At 42.1% G+C, this 14,629-nt stretch overlaps 2 protein-coding genes across 3 annotated transcripts in view; one reads left to right on the top strand and one right to left on the bottom strand.

The window, feature by feature from the left end:
- Nucleotides 1-7,643, top strand: part of PRKD3 (protein kinase D3) — a 43,724-nt gene extending 36,081 nt beyond the window's left edge. For both annotated transcript variants that reach the window (XM_054629760.2, XM_077175739.1), the window contains exons 14-19: nt 618-724; nt 1,300-1,461; nt 1,929-2,027; nt 2,848-3,115; nt 4,018-4,103; nt 4,742-7,643. In XM_054629760.2, the coding sequence (XP_054485735.2) occupies nt 618-724; nt 1,300-1,461; nt 1,929-2,027; nt 2,848-3,115; nt 4,018-4,103; nt 4,742-4,915 (896 nt within the window). In that variant the 3' untranslated portion in view covers nt 4,916-7,643. The remainder of the gene's footprint in view (nt 1-617; nt 725-1,299; nt 1,462-1,928; nt 2,028-2,847; nt 3,116-4,017; nt 4,104-4,741) is intronic.
- A 182-nt stretch (nt 7,644-7,825) lies between these two features.
- On the bottom strand, nt 7,826-14,629 carry NDUFAF7 (NADH:ubiquinone oxidoreductase complex assembly factor 7). Its single transcript, XM_077175740.1, has 9 exons — nt 14,263-14,629; nt 14,100-14,180; nt 12,637-12,747; nt 11,500-11,710; nt 10,948-11,006; nt 10,144-10,257; nt 9,185-9,328; nt 8,707-8,880; nt 7,826-8,329 (listed from the first exon to the last, which is right to left on the bottom strand). The coding sequence occupies exons 1-9, from the start codon at nt 14,569-14,571 to the stop codon at nt 8,114-8,116; spliced, it is 1,419 nt and encodes a 472-aa protein (XP_077031855.1). The 5' UTR covers nt 14,572-14,629; the 3' UTR covers nt 7,826-8,113.

The following is a 14,629-nucleotide window of genomic DNA, read 5'->3' as shown; positions in this document are numbered from 1 at the left end:
TGTATTGCAGAATGCTTCTCGTGGAGCTGATGCAGGTTGCAGCAAGGAATAATATGTGCTGCTGTCAGCATGGTGTTTTTCTTACCATGGCCTTTTGGAGCTTTTTGATCACAGCAGACTGCCTTGGGTGTTAAATGTGTTGCTGTTCTTTGGGGTACCTAATTGCTCTCATGTTCCCAAAGAGTATTAGGTGTGTAATTTCCTGTCCATGTGGAGCCCATGAAAGTATGAAACCACTACAGTGGGTGTGTAGATCTGTTTTCACTTTGGCCTTGAATTGTTGTTGATTTTGCAGGAGAGGCAATATTCTGTGGAGTTGTTATTACTTGCTCATGTGCAAGTCCCTTGCACAAGCAAAAACTTCACCCAATACATCTAATGTCAGTGTGTGTGTACCTGACAGCAGAGTGTGGTAACTGGTTTAAGTTTAAACTACAGAATTCCTGTGGAGGTTGATAACTTCTTTTACTCATATACCATTTGCAATTCTAAATATAAATATGGTAATATTGTACACCTGACAGAATATACTGGTTTCCCCATAAAGGAATTTCTGCTGTAATGTTTAATAGCTATGAATTGCTTCTACCTCTTGATGGCTGACACTTTCTGTTTAGGAAAACATAGGAAGACTGGAAGAGATGTGGCTATCAAAGTCATTGACAAGATGAGGTTTCCAACTAAACAGGAAAGTCAGCTTCGTAATGAAGTAGCCATTCTCCAGGTATAAAAGCGTTTTGGAATCATGTTGGAGTTTTGTCTTAAATAGACCATTAATGAGATTTTGTAGTATGTCTAAGTGTTCTGAATTGATTTTTAAATTTACATCTGTGATTTCTGAGTACTTTTGGAAGAGGGAGTCTTATAAAAGCAGGAACTCCTGACTACTTGGTCGAGTTGATAACTTGGGGGTGATATCTACCCTGCTGTAGGGGATCCCACTGAAGCCATGTACTTTGGCTCCATGTTGACTCCCTCAATATTATTTTCTGCTGTTTTCCACTACTAGCTCCTCTTTGAGTATTATTCTTATACTCAGTAACTTGAGTACAGAACATGCATCAACTGTAAAATTAATGATTTGAGCTAAGTTGTATTAAACAAGTTATCCTTAGTTGTTGGCATGTTTCATGGGTTGACATTTGTTTCAAGCTAGTTTCTTTCCTCAGATGGTTTTTTTCACCTGTATCTATTTAACTGTTTGGTTCTTTTTTTTTATTTGTGGTCAGCATTTCTGTGTAATTCAGGATATTTCATACTGTTTTATTTTAGTGTTGTACCTATGCTACTTTGTTTTAGAATTTGCACCACCCTGGGATTGTGAACCTGGAATGTATGTTTGAAACCCCAGAACGAGTCTTTGTTGTGATGGAAAAGCTGCATGGGGATATGCTAGAGATGATTCTTTCCAGTGAGAAAAGTCGACTTCCAGAACGAATAACTAAGTTCATGGTCACTCAGGTGAGCAGTCAGTTCCTCTGCTTTGAGAGGAAAGGCTTATTTGGGTTTTGTAATTATAAGATGAGAATTTGGAGAAGGGGTTTTCTGTATTGTTATTTAAAAGAGACAGCATAGAGAGCTACAGATTTCATGAAAGCTGAATAAGCAAGAAAAGAACATTGAATGTTTATTGTGTTAATTTTTTTGGCCCTTCTTTCCCAAGACATAACATTATGGATATCTAAATATGAATGTCAAAACAGTAAGCATTCAAAAAGACAGAGGAGGAGATGGGGGGGAAAGGGTTGGGGAAAATAAACCCCCTTGTTTTCAAGTATTGGTAAGCTGGAAAAACAGTACTTGCACAGTCTATATGGGTTAGTTCTTGAGGACTCTGTTGATAGAAATTGCTGTATTGGTTAGTCTGTGTGTCTCTTGACACTTCTGATCTGCTTGATATATTCTGAAAGCATTCTTTTGTTTTGTAGATACTTGTTGCTTTGAGGAATTTACACTTCAAGAATATTGTGCACTGTGATTTAAAACCAGAAAATGTACTACTAGCATCAGCAGAACCATTCCCTCAAGTGAGTGAAGATTAAACAATACTTTTCATTACTGTTCATCAGGGTTTTTTAAAGCAATATCGACACTGCTGCTTAAAAAGCAACCTCTTGTGGGATTTTAAACTGACTTCTAGAATTACTTGAATGTATTGTAGTCATCTACTGCATGTATTGTATTCATCTTTTTTTTTTTTCCCTTGTCTCACTAAGTGCCTTTAGTGCATTGCTCTTATACTCTGAGGAGGGCTTATTGACTTGGGGTTACATGTTGAGCTTGGTCTGGATTGTTTTATCTCCATAAGTGCCTGCTGTGTTCAAGTTGAGGAACTGTCATAGGATCATGAAGATTTGAGCATCAGTGCATGTGCCAGCTGTTAATGCATTTTACTGGGATGTTCTATCAAGGGCTGGCTGGCTCTGAGTTCCAGCTAAAACTCATTGTTGGATTTCCGTGTAGCTGAAACTTCAGGAATATGATTAAGAGGAATGTGATTTGGCTGGGATTCGTGTGTGTTTTTAACTTAGGTTCTGTGCCTTTTGAGAGTGAGGATTCACTTCTGAAAACGAGCTGGGTTTGGAATCAAGATACTTCATCCTTATTTGCACACCTGTGGCCATGTAATACACAAACTGCCTCAGACCCGAGTCTGTGCAGAGCCAGTTCAGCTCTTGATCCGAAGCGCGGCTGATCTGTGTGCTGCAAACTCAGCAACCTAAAACCTTAATGGACTGGTTTCCATGGGGTTTTGTTCTGTTTGCATGCATACAATGTTTAAGGGATGGCAGAAAGGGTGTGAAGTCAGGCAGAGATTTCTGAGTTTGAAATGTGCTGCTGTTGCAGGTGAAGCTGTGTGACTTTGGCTTTGCACGCATCATTGGTGAGAAGTCCTTCCGGCGCTCTGTGGTGGGCACTCCCGCGTACCTGGCCCCTGAGGTGCTCCGGAGCAAAGGCTACAACCGCTCCCTGGACATGTGGTCAGTGGGAGTTATCGTCTACGTGAGCCTCAGTGGCACATTCCCATTTAATGAAGATGAGGATATCAATGATCAGATTCAAAATGCAGCATTTATGTACCCACCAAATCCTTGGAAGGAAATTTCTAGTGAAGGTAAAGAAATTAATTTTCTCTATTAGAATGTTTGTGTATGGGGGTAATGTTTTCAAATGCTTAAACATCAAGGTTCATTTAGGAAGGAGTGTGAAAATTATTGATAGTTTGAGTTTAGTAGACTATGCCAAAGTAGATAAATATAAGGTAAATATATTTGTGAAATATAAATTGTGGAATACAATGCTTTAGATAATTTTCAGGGCAGGGGAGTCAGGAGATTTAGCAAGAAATACAAATTTCATGCATGATGAATGGGATGAGTAATCTGACACTTCCCAAAAGTCCCAAAGGAAAGTTAATTCATGTGTGGGTATTTGCTGAATGCTGGTATATTTTATCTGAACTATAATCACAGAAATGGTTCAAAGTTGAATCTGGAATTTTAGTTTGTACATTAGGAAATAGAGATTTAAGTGTCAGGTCTGAACAACCTAGAAGTTTACAAAGCTGGTCTCTAGAGCTCTCCAGTGCCAGCTTTGGTTATGTGTTGTTACCATGTTTGGTTAATACATGGTTAATACACAGGTAGATGTGGAAGGACCTATACAAAAGTATACAACAGTAGAAGTACCTATATTATTGTGGAGCACAGGATTATGCTCAAGCTTCTTGGGCATATCTGAAAATCACTAAAATCAGTTGGGAAAAAGATTAACGAACAACACAGTAAAGCTTTTAGTGTTTCCGTCAAAAGTAGGGGGAACTTACTCCATACCTATTTTGTAGCCACATTTAACATAAGCAAAGCTAAATATAAAATTCAAGAGCTTGGTTAAATACAAAGGAATTCAGTGTAGGATACACTCACACATAAAAAAAAATAATTTCTAATGCAGCATGTGAATGATGACAGAGGTGATTTGTATTTTAACAATATAATTTTTGTTCTTCTTTGCCAGCCATTGATTTAATAAACAATTTGCTTCAAGTGAAGATGAGAAAACGTTTCAGTGTTGACAAATCCCTTAGTCACCCATGGTTACAGGTAAGCCCATCTGCCTTTTTCACTATGTTTATAATGGGTGAATAGTTTTTTTGCCTGAAATCCTTCAGAGGCTTATGAAACCTGCAAGTGTCACATTCTGTTTACAAGCATTCATGAATGCATGAGCATTTCTAGTTTTAGCTTTACATTTGATGTGCTCCAGGGTTCTGACCAGCTATGAATCCCTTTTTTCCTCAAGGGAAATTTGTCTTACTGTTTCTCCCACCTTTTCCTTTCTGTCTGACAACAACATGGGTTTACTCTCCTGGCTTCTCCCCTGACTATGGGCAGTGATGAGTGCATGGAGCCCTGTGATGTCAGCGTGGAGCCAAACATTATTTGTTCAGTGCTGAAGTGGACACATGGCCTGGTGTGTGCCACAACTTGTAGTCCCTTTAGAAAAGATTTGTTTGGAATGGAGTTTCTCTGCTGCTTTGACGACCTTAGATACTAGCCTATTTAATTTTGAACTATTCTTTGTGGATAATGTTGGGGCTTTTTTTTTTTTAAACAGATCTTGTTGGTTGTATCTCGTGGCTATTTACACTAAAAATGGACACAAACTGCAGAATTTATCTGTGGGAATGTAGTGCTGCTGTTTCTTAAAACTGCTTCCTTAAATCTCTTTTACTCCTTAGGATTATCAGACTTGGCTTGACCTCAGAGAATTTGAAACACGCATTGGAGAGCGCTACATTACCCATGAGAGCGACGATGCACGCTGGAAAGAACACGCTTACGAGCACAACCTCGAGTACCCCCAGCACTTCATTATGGCTCCCAATCCAGATGACATGGAAGAAGACCCTTGATTTGTTTATTATGCTAAATTGCAGCAAAGAAAGATACTCCAGGCAGAAGCTAAGTGGAACAGCTATTGCTCTTTCCAAATGCCATACACATAGTTTGGTGTGTAAAGCCCCAGAGGATCCTCCATTGCCATGGGAATAGACTGCTGTCTGCAAACTTTTCTCCATCCCTGACTTTAACTCAGAGAAGTTACTGAACAGTGGGATACAGAGCCCTGTTGGGTAGCATTTCACCGAGCTGGGTGGCTACAAAGCCATTACTGAGGTGTAGTGTGTACAGACTGAATGGTTTGTTTTTCAAGGGGTTTTGTTTTTTCATAGCCTACGCAGTAAGAGTTTTGTAATAGTTTTCTAATCCCTATTTACTAGGCCATAGAGGACTGTTTTCTGTTACTTAGATACATCTCCCATTTCTCAGACTGTGGATGGTGAAGAGACTCTATGAAGAAATCAGAATACCTTGGCTAAAGCAAAACATGGTGGTTTAGTTGAATACAGCTTCTTAGATGAAGGAATAATTTGCTGCTGTTTAGACAGTTAAATATGTGTCTTGGCCCTAATTGAACTTTTTACAGAGAGCAACCAAAAAAAAAAAAGATAACCCCATAACTTCTTACATTCCTCTTGAAATGCTGGCTGACATTCTGAAGAGATGACAACCAAAGTTGTGCTAGGCTTTTATTTTGTCTGTTAAAAAAAGCAATAAGCCACAACAGTGCGCTGCTGTGCAAGGCTGGCACGTCATTGATACACACCAAAGGCATTTTGCCTTAAAACTACACAAATAATGCAGAGGGCACTCAAGACTTGATGTAGCATATCCTTTCACTCTGGAAGACCAGCTTCTAGCAGAAGGATGTGGAAAAATAGGGAAAAATACATGCAGCTTTCTTCTGTTGTTTTGAGTAATAAGATTTTTAAATTCTTCTAATATTTTTCTAATTTTTTAAGGTTCCCTGGACTTACATCAGGAGTAGTTTGTAGCCTGCTAGCTTGTTATGTTAACTCTGCTCAAAACCTAGAAGTAACAGTGGACAGCACATCAGCTGTTGCTTCTGCCAGGGCAGCTGGATTGTAGGAGAAAGGACTTTGCCTTCCCACCTTAACCTGCAGCCCCTCCCATCCTCTTTACTGTGCTCAGAACTGTTTGAGCTGAATGAAGAGTCCAAAAGCAACTCCTAACTCAGTTTTTTCTGTGCGCATGCCTCAACTGAAGGATTCCCAACCACTAATTGGACTTGTGGCACAGTAGAGGGGAAGCAGCAGTATTCTTTGGAAATTATTCCCTTGGACAGTTCAACTTAATGGTATTTCAAAGAAGTTTGAGGCTGTAATACTAAATGCAAATGGAAGAGGTTTTTTGGTCTTATTTTAAAAAATGAAAAGGGTGAAATCTTTTTTTTTTTGTGGGTAACAGTGTTGTGCTCCTGGAGGGTGCTAGATGGCTGCATGCATCCCTGATGTGCCAAGCTGCTTAACTGGAGCTTAGTTGGAAATATTTCTAAAATACTGATACAGGCTTGAACTGCAAAGGCAGTGAGAGGCTTTGGGGTATCTCCTCTCTCCTACAAAGATATTTCTTTATTTGTTTGTGTGTAGATAAGTATTGTTTTCTACTGTTTTTATTCAGGTAAGGAAACAGGTGAGCAGATTTATAAGTTGTTAGATATACCTAAAATGTTACATGGTTAGTTCAGAGATGGCAGCTGCTTGCAGTAGCAGTGACCTGAAGTGGTCAGTGGCAGCTGCAGAAGGATGTGCCCACAGGTAGATCTGGGTCTGTAACTCACTCTGTCTTTCCCATTGCCCTTTATCTATCTGCCACTGCATTTTGTAGGTGTCTGTGTTGGCAAAGGCTGAGCTCTGGATTCTTAACCCTTGTTTAGAGAGGGTTTCAGGACTGATTGTTCACAGAGGCACTGCTTTTCCTCTGCAAGCAGAGCATCACCTCTGACATTGGTAGTTTGGTATTTTTCTGCTCTTGGCAAGGAAAGCAGTGCTGTTGAAAAACTTGCAGTGCTCAAGTGACCAAATTTCAGTGAAGCCATTGCTGTATTCCATCCTAACAGTAATATGCAGATACAGTTTGGTTTTAAACTTCAGATTTTTTACTTGAGCTGTTACTTCAGGTTACCTGTGGGTTTGTTGTTTGTGTTGTTGTAACAAAGGAAATAAAGCAGCTTGGTCACTTGAAAAAGCACAACAGCAATAGAGGAAGGAGGGGACAATAATGAAGTAGAAGGCCTGGCTTTTGTCTCTCCCCATGAAGTCTGCTCTGCTTCAAAATATTATATGAACTATTTATTCTTCAAGTTGTATTAAAATAAAAATAATGCTGTTGGCCTTTGGAGGAGATTGCCTGATCATATGCAGACTTATGGAGCCAGACAAGAGAAGCCACAAGCAGCTAGTAGTCAGGAAACCAAAAAAAATCAGGCTTACATCATGAGTAAAATTCCTAGAGTAGTAAAAATAGCTGAGTTTTTTATTCCCTTTTCTCTACCTTTACTGCAGACTTTGACAGCAGTAGGTTACAGTGTTTAATACCCTTACCCCTAGATGAATTAAGTTGCATTCATTCAAGCAATAGTGCTATGGTGATGCTAGAAAAAAGCTCATGTAAAATTTATAGCCTCAAAATGACACTGTCAAGTACTTTTATATTTTTATACACCCCGTTGTTTGTAAATATCCTCTGGTAAGCTTGAAAATAAAATTTATTTCCCTATCAGTCTCATTCTTTTTATTTACATGAATTATCTCTCCTATCAAATGTTCTTGGGAGTAAATGGTTCTATATTTTCTTGTTTGTGGTTTTATTAAATATGTCCTGCTGTGGAAATTCAGCCAGCAGGAACTCCTTTTACATGCATCCTGTCACTATTCTCTTTATAAAAAATATCTTCAGAGACGTCAAGGCATCTTGATTTTATTCAAGTACCAAAGCTTGAATACATTTAAAGTATCCTTAGTGCATGTTTGTTACTGACAAGTTTTGATTCAACTAGTAAATATTTCAATCTGTTCTTTCATAAGAACCCCAAACCACTGTTCATTCTCTGCTCTGTGTGTTCTGGCTTCTGTATGTGTAGTCTTTTATTTCCACTCATACTGCTTTGAGTAGGTCAGTCCAGAGGTTTGGTGTGCTGCACCAGACTTATTCTGAAACAGCCATCATGCATTTTGTGATAGTATTTGAAATTACTTTAGTAACAGTTCATTAAATCCAGCAACAGGTGGTAGGGGGGGAGACTTTGATTCTGGCTTATCTTTCTTGTCAGGATGTACAAGTCTGTGGTGAGGCAGCAGGGCAAAGAAATTAAAACAGTCCCCCATCTTCTCAGGATTCATCAGCATATCATAGCTGTGAAGTAACTGCTCACGAGTTGCTGTGTCACCTGAATTCTGCAAGAGCACCTGATTTAAAAAAAAAGGCAGGTTAGAGCCCCTCCTGCATTCCTATAAATTCTTGCATACCTGCAATCCCTTCTTGCATCCTTTTCACTTAACAGTGCTGTGATGGTTGGTGGAACTGGTGAGATCACTGGAGATGACCACAGCCCATACACCGATGCAAGTTTTGCATTAAGTGCTCCTAAATATTAAATGATCAGTTTACTTTCAGGGATCTGGAGTAACTTACATCTAGCAGACACAATGTTCTGATCTCACCCCTCCATGCTATTTTGAACAACTTCATTTTAAAACCCAAGATTTTTTACTAGAGCTCTTGTGCTGCTTAAGAGTATTGCCTGTGGACTGGGAGAGTTCTGCAGCTGTGAACACTCTTGTACCTGCAGTCGGAGGTCAATGCCCATGTTCTTTAAAAACTCCCTCTGTTTTATAGGGCCTAACGTAGCTGTTTTTCCCTGTGCCATCTTTCGAAGGTAGCTGAAGTCAACATCTGCTGTCAGGTCTGCTGTACCTGGAGCACTCAGCACATCGTGAAGTTTGTGATTCCGGAAACCCTGAAAATGAAATGGGAAGATTACACCCAGCTGTAGCCCATCATAGCTGGGGACAGCAAAATTAAGCTGTGCCTTTGAGTGGTGACAATAGCAAATTATACATGGAAAATTAGAGATAAATGTAGCAAGAGCTCAGATTAGCCTTTCCATCTGACAGAAACCCTTCTGGGTACTGATTAAACAGGAGTTACTCAGTTCTATGCAGTTTTTGCTGTTATGCCCACTAGGAACTTTATCTTACAAGAACCTAATGATCAAAGATAACAGAATCTTTTGGCTTATTGCTGTAGGGCAAATGCCTTACCCGGAAAGTGTCAGTTTTGGTTCCGTCGTGGCCGTAATCTGCAACCAGAGCAGCCCCACCATCCTTCTCTATCCGAGAGGCCAGCCTCTGCACAATGACACCAGCCTCAGGACACACTTCCACGTGGTCTCTTGTTTCTTCTGGCTAGTGCAGAGTTCAAAGACCAGAACACCTGTATTAGCAGACAAGCACAAGGCAAGTATCCCTCACACCTGGTGTCTTGGGGCTGTTGCTCTGCTGGGACACGCAGGTACAGGAGGTGCATTCTAGGCTACCTACACTGGCTTGAGCTAGTTTTTGCTACCACTCATTCTCATTTAGTATTTTCTGAGTGCTGTATTTCAGTTCTCTCTTCAATAACCTCTAGTCAAATGCAAATTTTTCTACCAAGAATATCTGTATCAGGTAACAACTTCTTACTGTAGTACTTAAGGAAAATAGCGCTTCAGCTGTGCACACCCTTCCGAGAGGCCTTCCTGTGTGAGACTCTGTAGCTCTGTTTAATCTCCAGTACTTAATTTTGTGGCTTTGGGTATCCAGTGCACTTCAGGAAGAAACCACAGCCACTTTCCATTAAAGGCCAGCCAGCACTGAGCAGGCAGCTGCCCTGAGTACCCTGCAGCAGACTGAGAGCCTGGCTTGGGCAGGGCCACTCTTGAGATGGTGATGCCACACACACAGTGGAGAACTCTGCCTGACACTTGCTGCCTCCGTTTGCTCTCTGAGGCATTTTCTGTGTTCAAGCTCCTATTTTGTGAAGTTTCATACGTGTGGTAATTTTTGTGCTGCAGTTTCACAGCATACAAAGCTAAATGCTGGTGGAAATTTTAAGCTCTATTCATTTATAGACTGAGAGGCCTCTTCTTGCTGTCAGAGTAACTGAGAAGCACTAAATGTACTTGAAAGAGTCAATAAAGGTGTAAGGATGAAAGGATGAGCTCTGGGAGGCATAACCTCACCTGAATGAAGTTTTGTGTTGCAGGGGTCCTGGATGGTGACAGGACAAACCGCAGCTGGTCAGGAACTTCTGGGTCAATATCAACCAAGACCTCACGCCAGCCTTTCTCCGTTCGCTGTTCAACAAGCCCAAAGCACTCAGGTTACACTCAACAGGTACCACAGTATCTTGTTCATTTCATTGAAATAATATGTCAAGCTTTTTCACAAAGGTTTTAGGAACAATACATTATTAAAAACTATTCCAGTAACTGCTTTAGAAAAAGCTTGTGGTGGAGTGCCAACAATACAGGTTTAATTATACTTAAAAGGAATGAATGATGCCCTGAAGAAACATTGCTGCCTCTACTATTGAGAGTGACACATCTAATTTATCAAAATAAAAGATTTCATTCTACTGGTGACTATCATAAATTAGCTACTTCTGAATCATAACTAGCCTCTGTTTTGCTGCTCTCATTACTATTCAAGTGAAAGCCCTTCAGTCTTTTGTTAGCAGTATTGCAGAAAATCATGTGGAAATTAAAAGCTGCGTTAATGTAGCATAAGGAAAAAAAAAACCCAAAACTTTGAGAGTTATCTCAGCAGAAAGAAATCCTTAGCTTTCCTCAAGTTTTTCCATTCAAAAATAATTACTAATTTTACAGTTTTCAGCTGAATTAAGACTTATTTGTCCAACTCAGTTAGAATTATTTCATCACCAGAGACAGGGCATGTGACTAGTTTGGCACCTTACTTCTGCTCTTCCTCAAAGAGAAAAAGTGTTTAAGCAGATGGTCACAATTAAAATAATAATCTTGCTATACCTGAAACTTATGTATTGGCAGGGCATCAAAGAACTCATGTGCTAGATAAAAGCTGTAACCTGTGGGTAGGTAAAAAAAGAATGCATTAAATTATTAACACTTCCAGAACAGCTTCCAGTTTAAAATATTTTTATGATTTTTAACGAATTAAGCTAGTTAATGTGGTTGTGAAAAAATTATAATTACTTGCAGCTTGCACACATTGAAGATACCATTTCTACAGCTAGCTCTAGCTACCAGTCCATGAATGTTAGATCCCTATCTTGTGAAAGAAGATTCAGGCAAAGCCAGTAAAGTGTTTTTTTTTTATCCCCCATGAAAAGAAAAAGAATATAGGAAATTGGGTAGCTATGCCCAAATGAAGGTAGACAGAATAGGTAGCAGTGATGAAAATGAACCAAGATCCTGCCTCAGATTCATACAAGTAAGAACAAATATGTATATAACAACTTTTCTGTCCACTGTGAAGGCTAGCAGAGATGCCCTCTGCTATCAAAAGCTGTCAGTGAAGGAAGGGCACCATCTCTTTAATGTGGCATTCAAGCTCCTTACCTGCAGGCACATCTTGAATGTCTCTGTACCAAAAAATGGGAATTCCAGTCTTGCTAATGCCTTTCATGTAAGCAGACTCATCCTCAGGGCTTGGCTGCGCCTTCCCTCCTGTCAGCATCACTGCTTGGATCTCGCTGAGTTTGGGGCTCACTTCTACCAGATGAACAGAGACATCACATTTACTAAGAACAGAGGAGAGCTGCTTGAAGACCTATAAAGGCAGATGAATTCTATTAGGTGCAGTCTTGTGCTGTGTACATTAAAGGTTTAAGTATTAACCTTTCTTCTCACTATTTACTATTCACTATTAACTATTCAAGGTAAAAGATTTTAGTTGGCTTTCACTAACAATCTCAGTGAGAGAGATTGCATTTTGGTCCTCCAGTAGAAGTGTGAGTTTCTTCATAAATCTTAATAAAGGACAACAACATGAAAAGCTAATTTGGAAGACTCGTAGCAGCTACTCTAAGACCTGTAGAAGGTCTGCCACTAGAAGAGAAATGGTTCCGTTTTCTCTGCCACCTTGAAGAAGTGTTTGATATCCCACATTTCACTATTTTTATTAACATATGTAAATAGAATAAAAGTTCTTATGTGGTGCTAAGTCCCATTAGCAATCTGTTTATGAATCAGCAGCATTTTAATTAAGACAGCCATGCAGGCATGACTGAACACAAAACATTAATTCAAAAGAAACAAGGCCCTGAAATGCCCAAAGGAATGAACACAGTTTCATTCTGTGCTATTGTACTTGCCCGTTCTGTTCCTTAAACTAAGGTCTCCATCTCAATAACACACAGCAACAACTTCCTAGATGGTTTTCAGTTTGGATAATGTTTCCCCACACAGAAATAATTTACAGTGGAATATTTCTGCCCTGCCCTTCTATCCAGTGGTGTTTGGAAGGTCACAGGCATATCTGTGCAGTGTGCACACGCTGGCCCCCAGTCTGCTTCCACCTGAGAGCCCTGGTCCCAGAAACTCCTCCATTCTAATCAGAGCCTGAGCTGCCACCCTGACTGAAGTGATCTGGCGACCAGGGAAGGGTAAACCCTGGCAGCAAAACATGTTCCCTTCAGATTTCACTGTAGCTGTGGAACACAGCCAGAAGCAAAGAACAGGAATGTTTTCACCTACCCGCAGTATGTCCTCGGTGAGGGTGCCCCTCCCTGGGCCCAGCTCCACCAGCTGGAAGGTGCTCGGTTTGCCCATGGCCATCCATTCACTGATGTACCATATTCCTATTAACTGTCAGTGAGAAACAGCACACAGGTTACAGTAATCACTTCAGCACTTGTGGAAAATCATGCCTGCCTTTCGTCTGATAATAACTGAGATAACACAGTAACATTCGGTGTTGATATTTAAAAGTTAAGAAGAATTATGGTATGTAACATCATATTCTTGTCTTTAAGTGTTAACATTGGTGGTTGATTGCTGTCAGCCCAGCAGAAGCAACTCTCCATCAGTAAATGCAAGGAGTCTGTTCTGGCTGGAGCAAGAACTTTCACCTAAGTGCAAGTCACTGCCCAGGTGCCTTTGTACAAGTGTTCTTCCTGACAATGCATTTACCAAAGCATCACTGAGAACAGGATTTAGCCAATCTTCCCTTCTGGAAATAATACACAAACCAGAGTGAGCCAGACCAAACTCTGGAGATTATTTTTGAGGAGAGTTTTCACACTGGAAAATGACCATAACTCTTTTTATTTATAAGCAGGTTCTGTATTACAGTAAAGTGTTACTAAGCACAGATGGTGTTTCAGACAAAGGACTTTCAGAAAAACAAAACCCCGTTTCCTCCCTCAAAACCAATTTTTCTCTTGGGAAATAACTTGAACCTTATCACTGCTACTCCAGTATTTTGACATTGATAAGCTATCTGAACATTGGCTTGAAAATCAGTTGGGATGGAAATTGGAAGGGACCACATTGGGCCACCTGGACCACCCTCCCTGTTCAAGTAGGTCATCCTAGAGCACGTGGCACAGGATTGTGTGCAGATGGTTCCTGAATGTCTCCAGTGAGGGAAACTCCACAACCTCTCTGGGCAATCTAAGTGCCAGTGCACAGTAAAGTTCTTCTTCATGTTCAGGTGGAACTTCCTGTGCATCAGTTTCTGCCCATTGCCTCCTGTCCTATTGCTTGGCACCACGGAGCAGAGCCTGGCTCCATCCCCCTGGCACCTCCCTTCAGATGCTCACAGACATTGATGAGGTCCCCTCTCAGTGCCTCTTCTCCAGGCTGAACAGGCCCAGCTCCCTCAGCCTTTCCTCATTAGAGAGATGCTCCAGAGCCTCAATCATCTTTGTTACCCTGCACTGGAGCCACTCCAGGGGCTCCATGTCTCTCTTGTCCTGAGGAGCCAGGACTGGACTCAGCAGTGCAGATGAGCCTCACCAGGGCTGGGCAGAGGGGCAGGATCAGCTCCCTTGACCTGCTGGCACTGCCCTTCCTAATGCACCCCAGGATTCCATTGGCCTTCTTGGCCACAAGGGCTCACTGCTGGCTCATGGATGGCTTGTTGTCCATCAGGATTCCAGCCAGGCCCGCGTGGTTGAAGTACAACAAGTAACTAAGGACGCGAGGAGCAGCGTTACCTCTCCAAACACCTGGCTTATTTCAGGCGAGGTGATGAAGTCCCCGCTCTCTCCGACGCCGCCGCGCCGCGTGTAGTAACCCTGCGAGGGGGAAGCGGCACAGGGGCCGCGGTGAGCGGGGGCCGAGGCACAGCCCCCCCGCCCCGGCCCGGCCCCGCCGCACCTGCCCGGGGTTGGTGAGCGCCTCCCGCATGTACTCGGCCACCGTGACCGGCCCGCTGGCCCGCAGCTTGCGCGCCAGGTGCCGCAGCATCGCCCCGGCTCCGCCGGCCGCCTCCGCCTCGCCCCCCACGCCCGAGCAGAGCCGCGCCGCGGCCGCCGGAGCTGTGGGGAGAGGAGGGGAGAGGAGGGGAGAGAAGGGCTCAGCGGGGTGGCCCCGCAGAGGGCGGGAGGGAAAGCGGGGAGAGGCGGCGGGACGGGGCAGCCGCCGGCGGCCCGCCAGGAGCGCGCGGCGCACGAGCGACAGCACCATGGCAGCGGCTCCTGCTGCGGCTCCCGCTCCTCCCGCTCCTCCCCGCCCTGTCCCGGCC

Source organism: Agelaius phoeniceus, chromosome 3 (genome assembly GCF_051311805.1).
Source record: "Agelaius phoeniceus isolate bAgePho1 chromosome 3, bAgePho1.hap1, whole genome shotgun sequence".
NCBI lineage: Eukaryota > Metazoa > Chordata > Aves > Passeriformes > Icteridae > Agelaius > Agelaius phoeniceus.
Note: the sequence above shows the minus strand (reverse complement) of the source record. Positions and strands in the feature narration are given on the sequence as shown.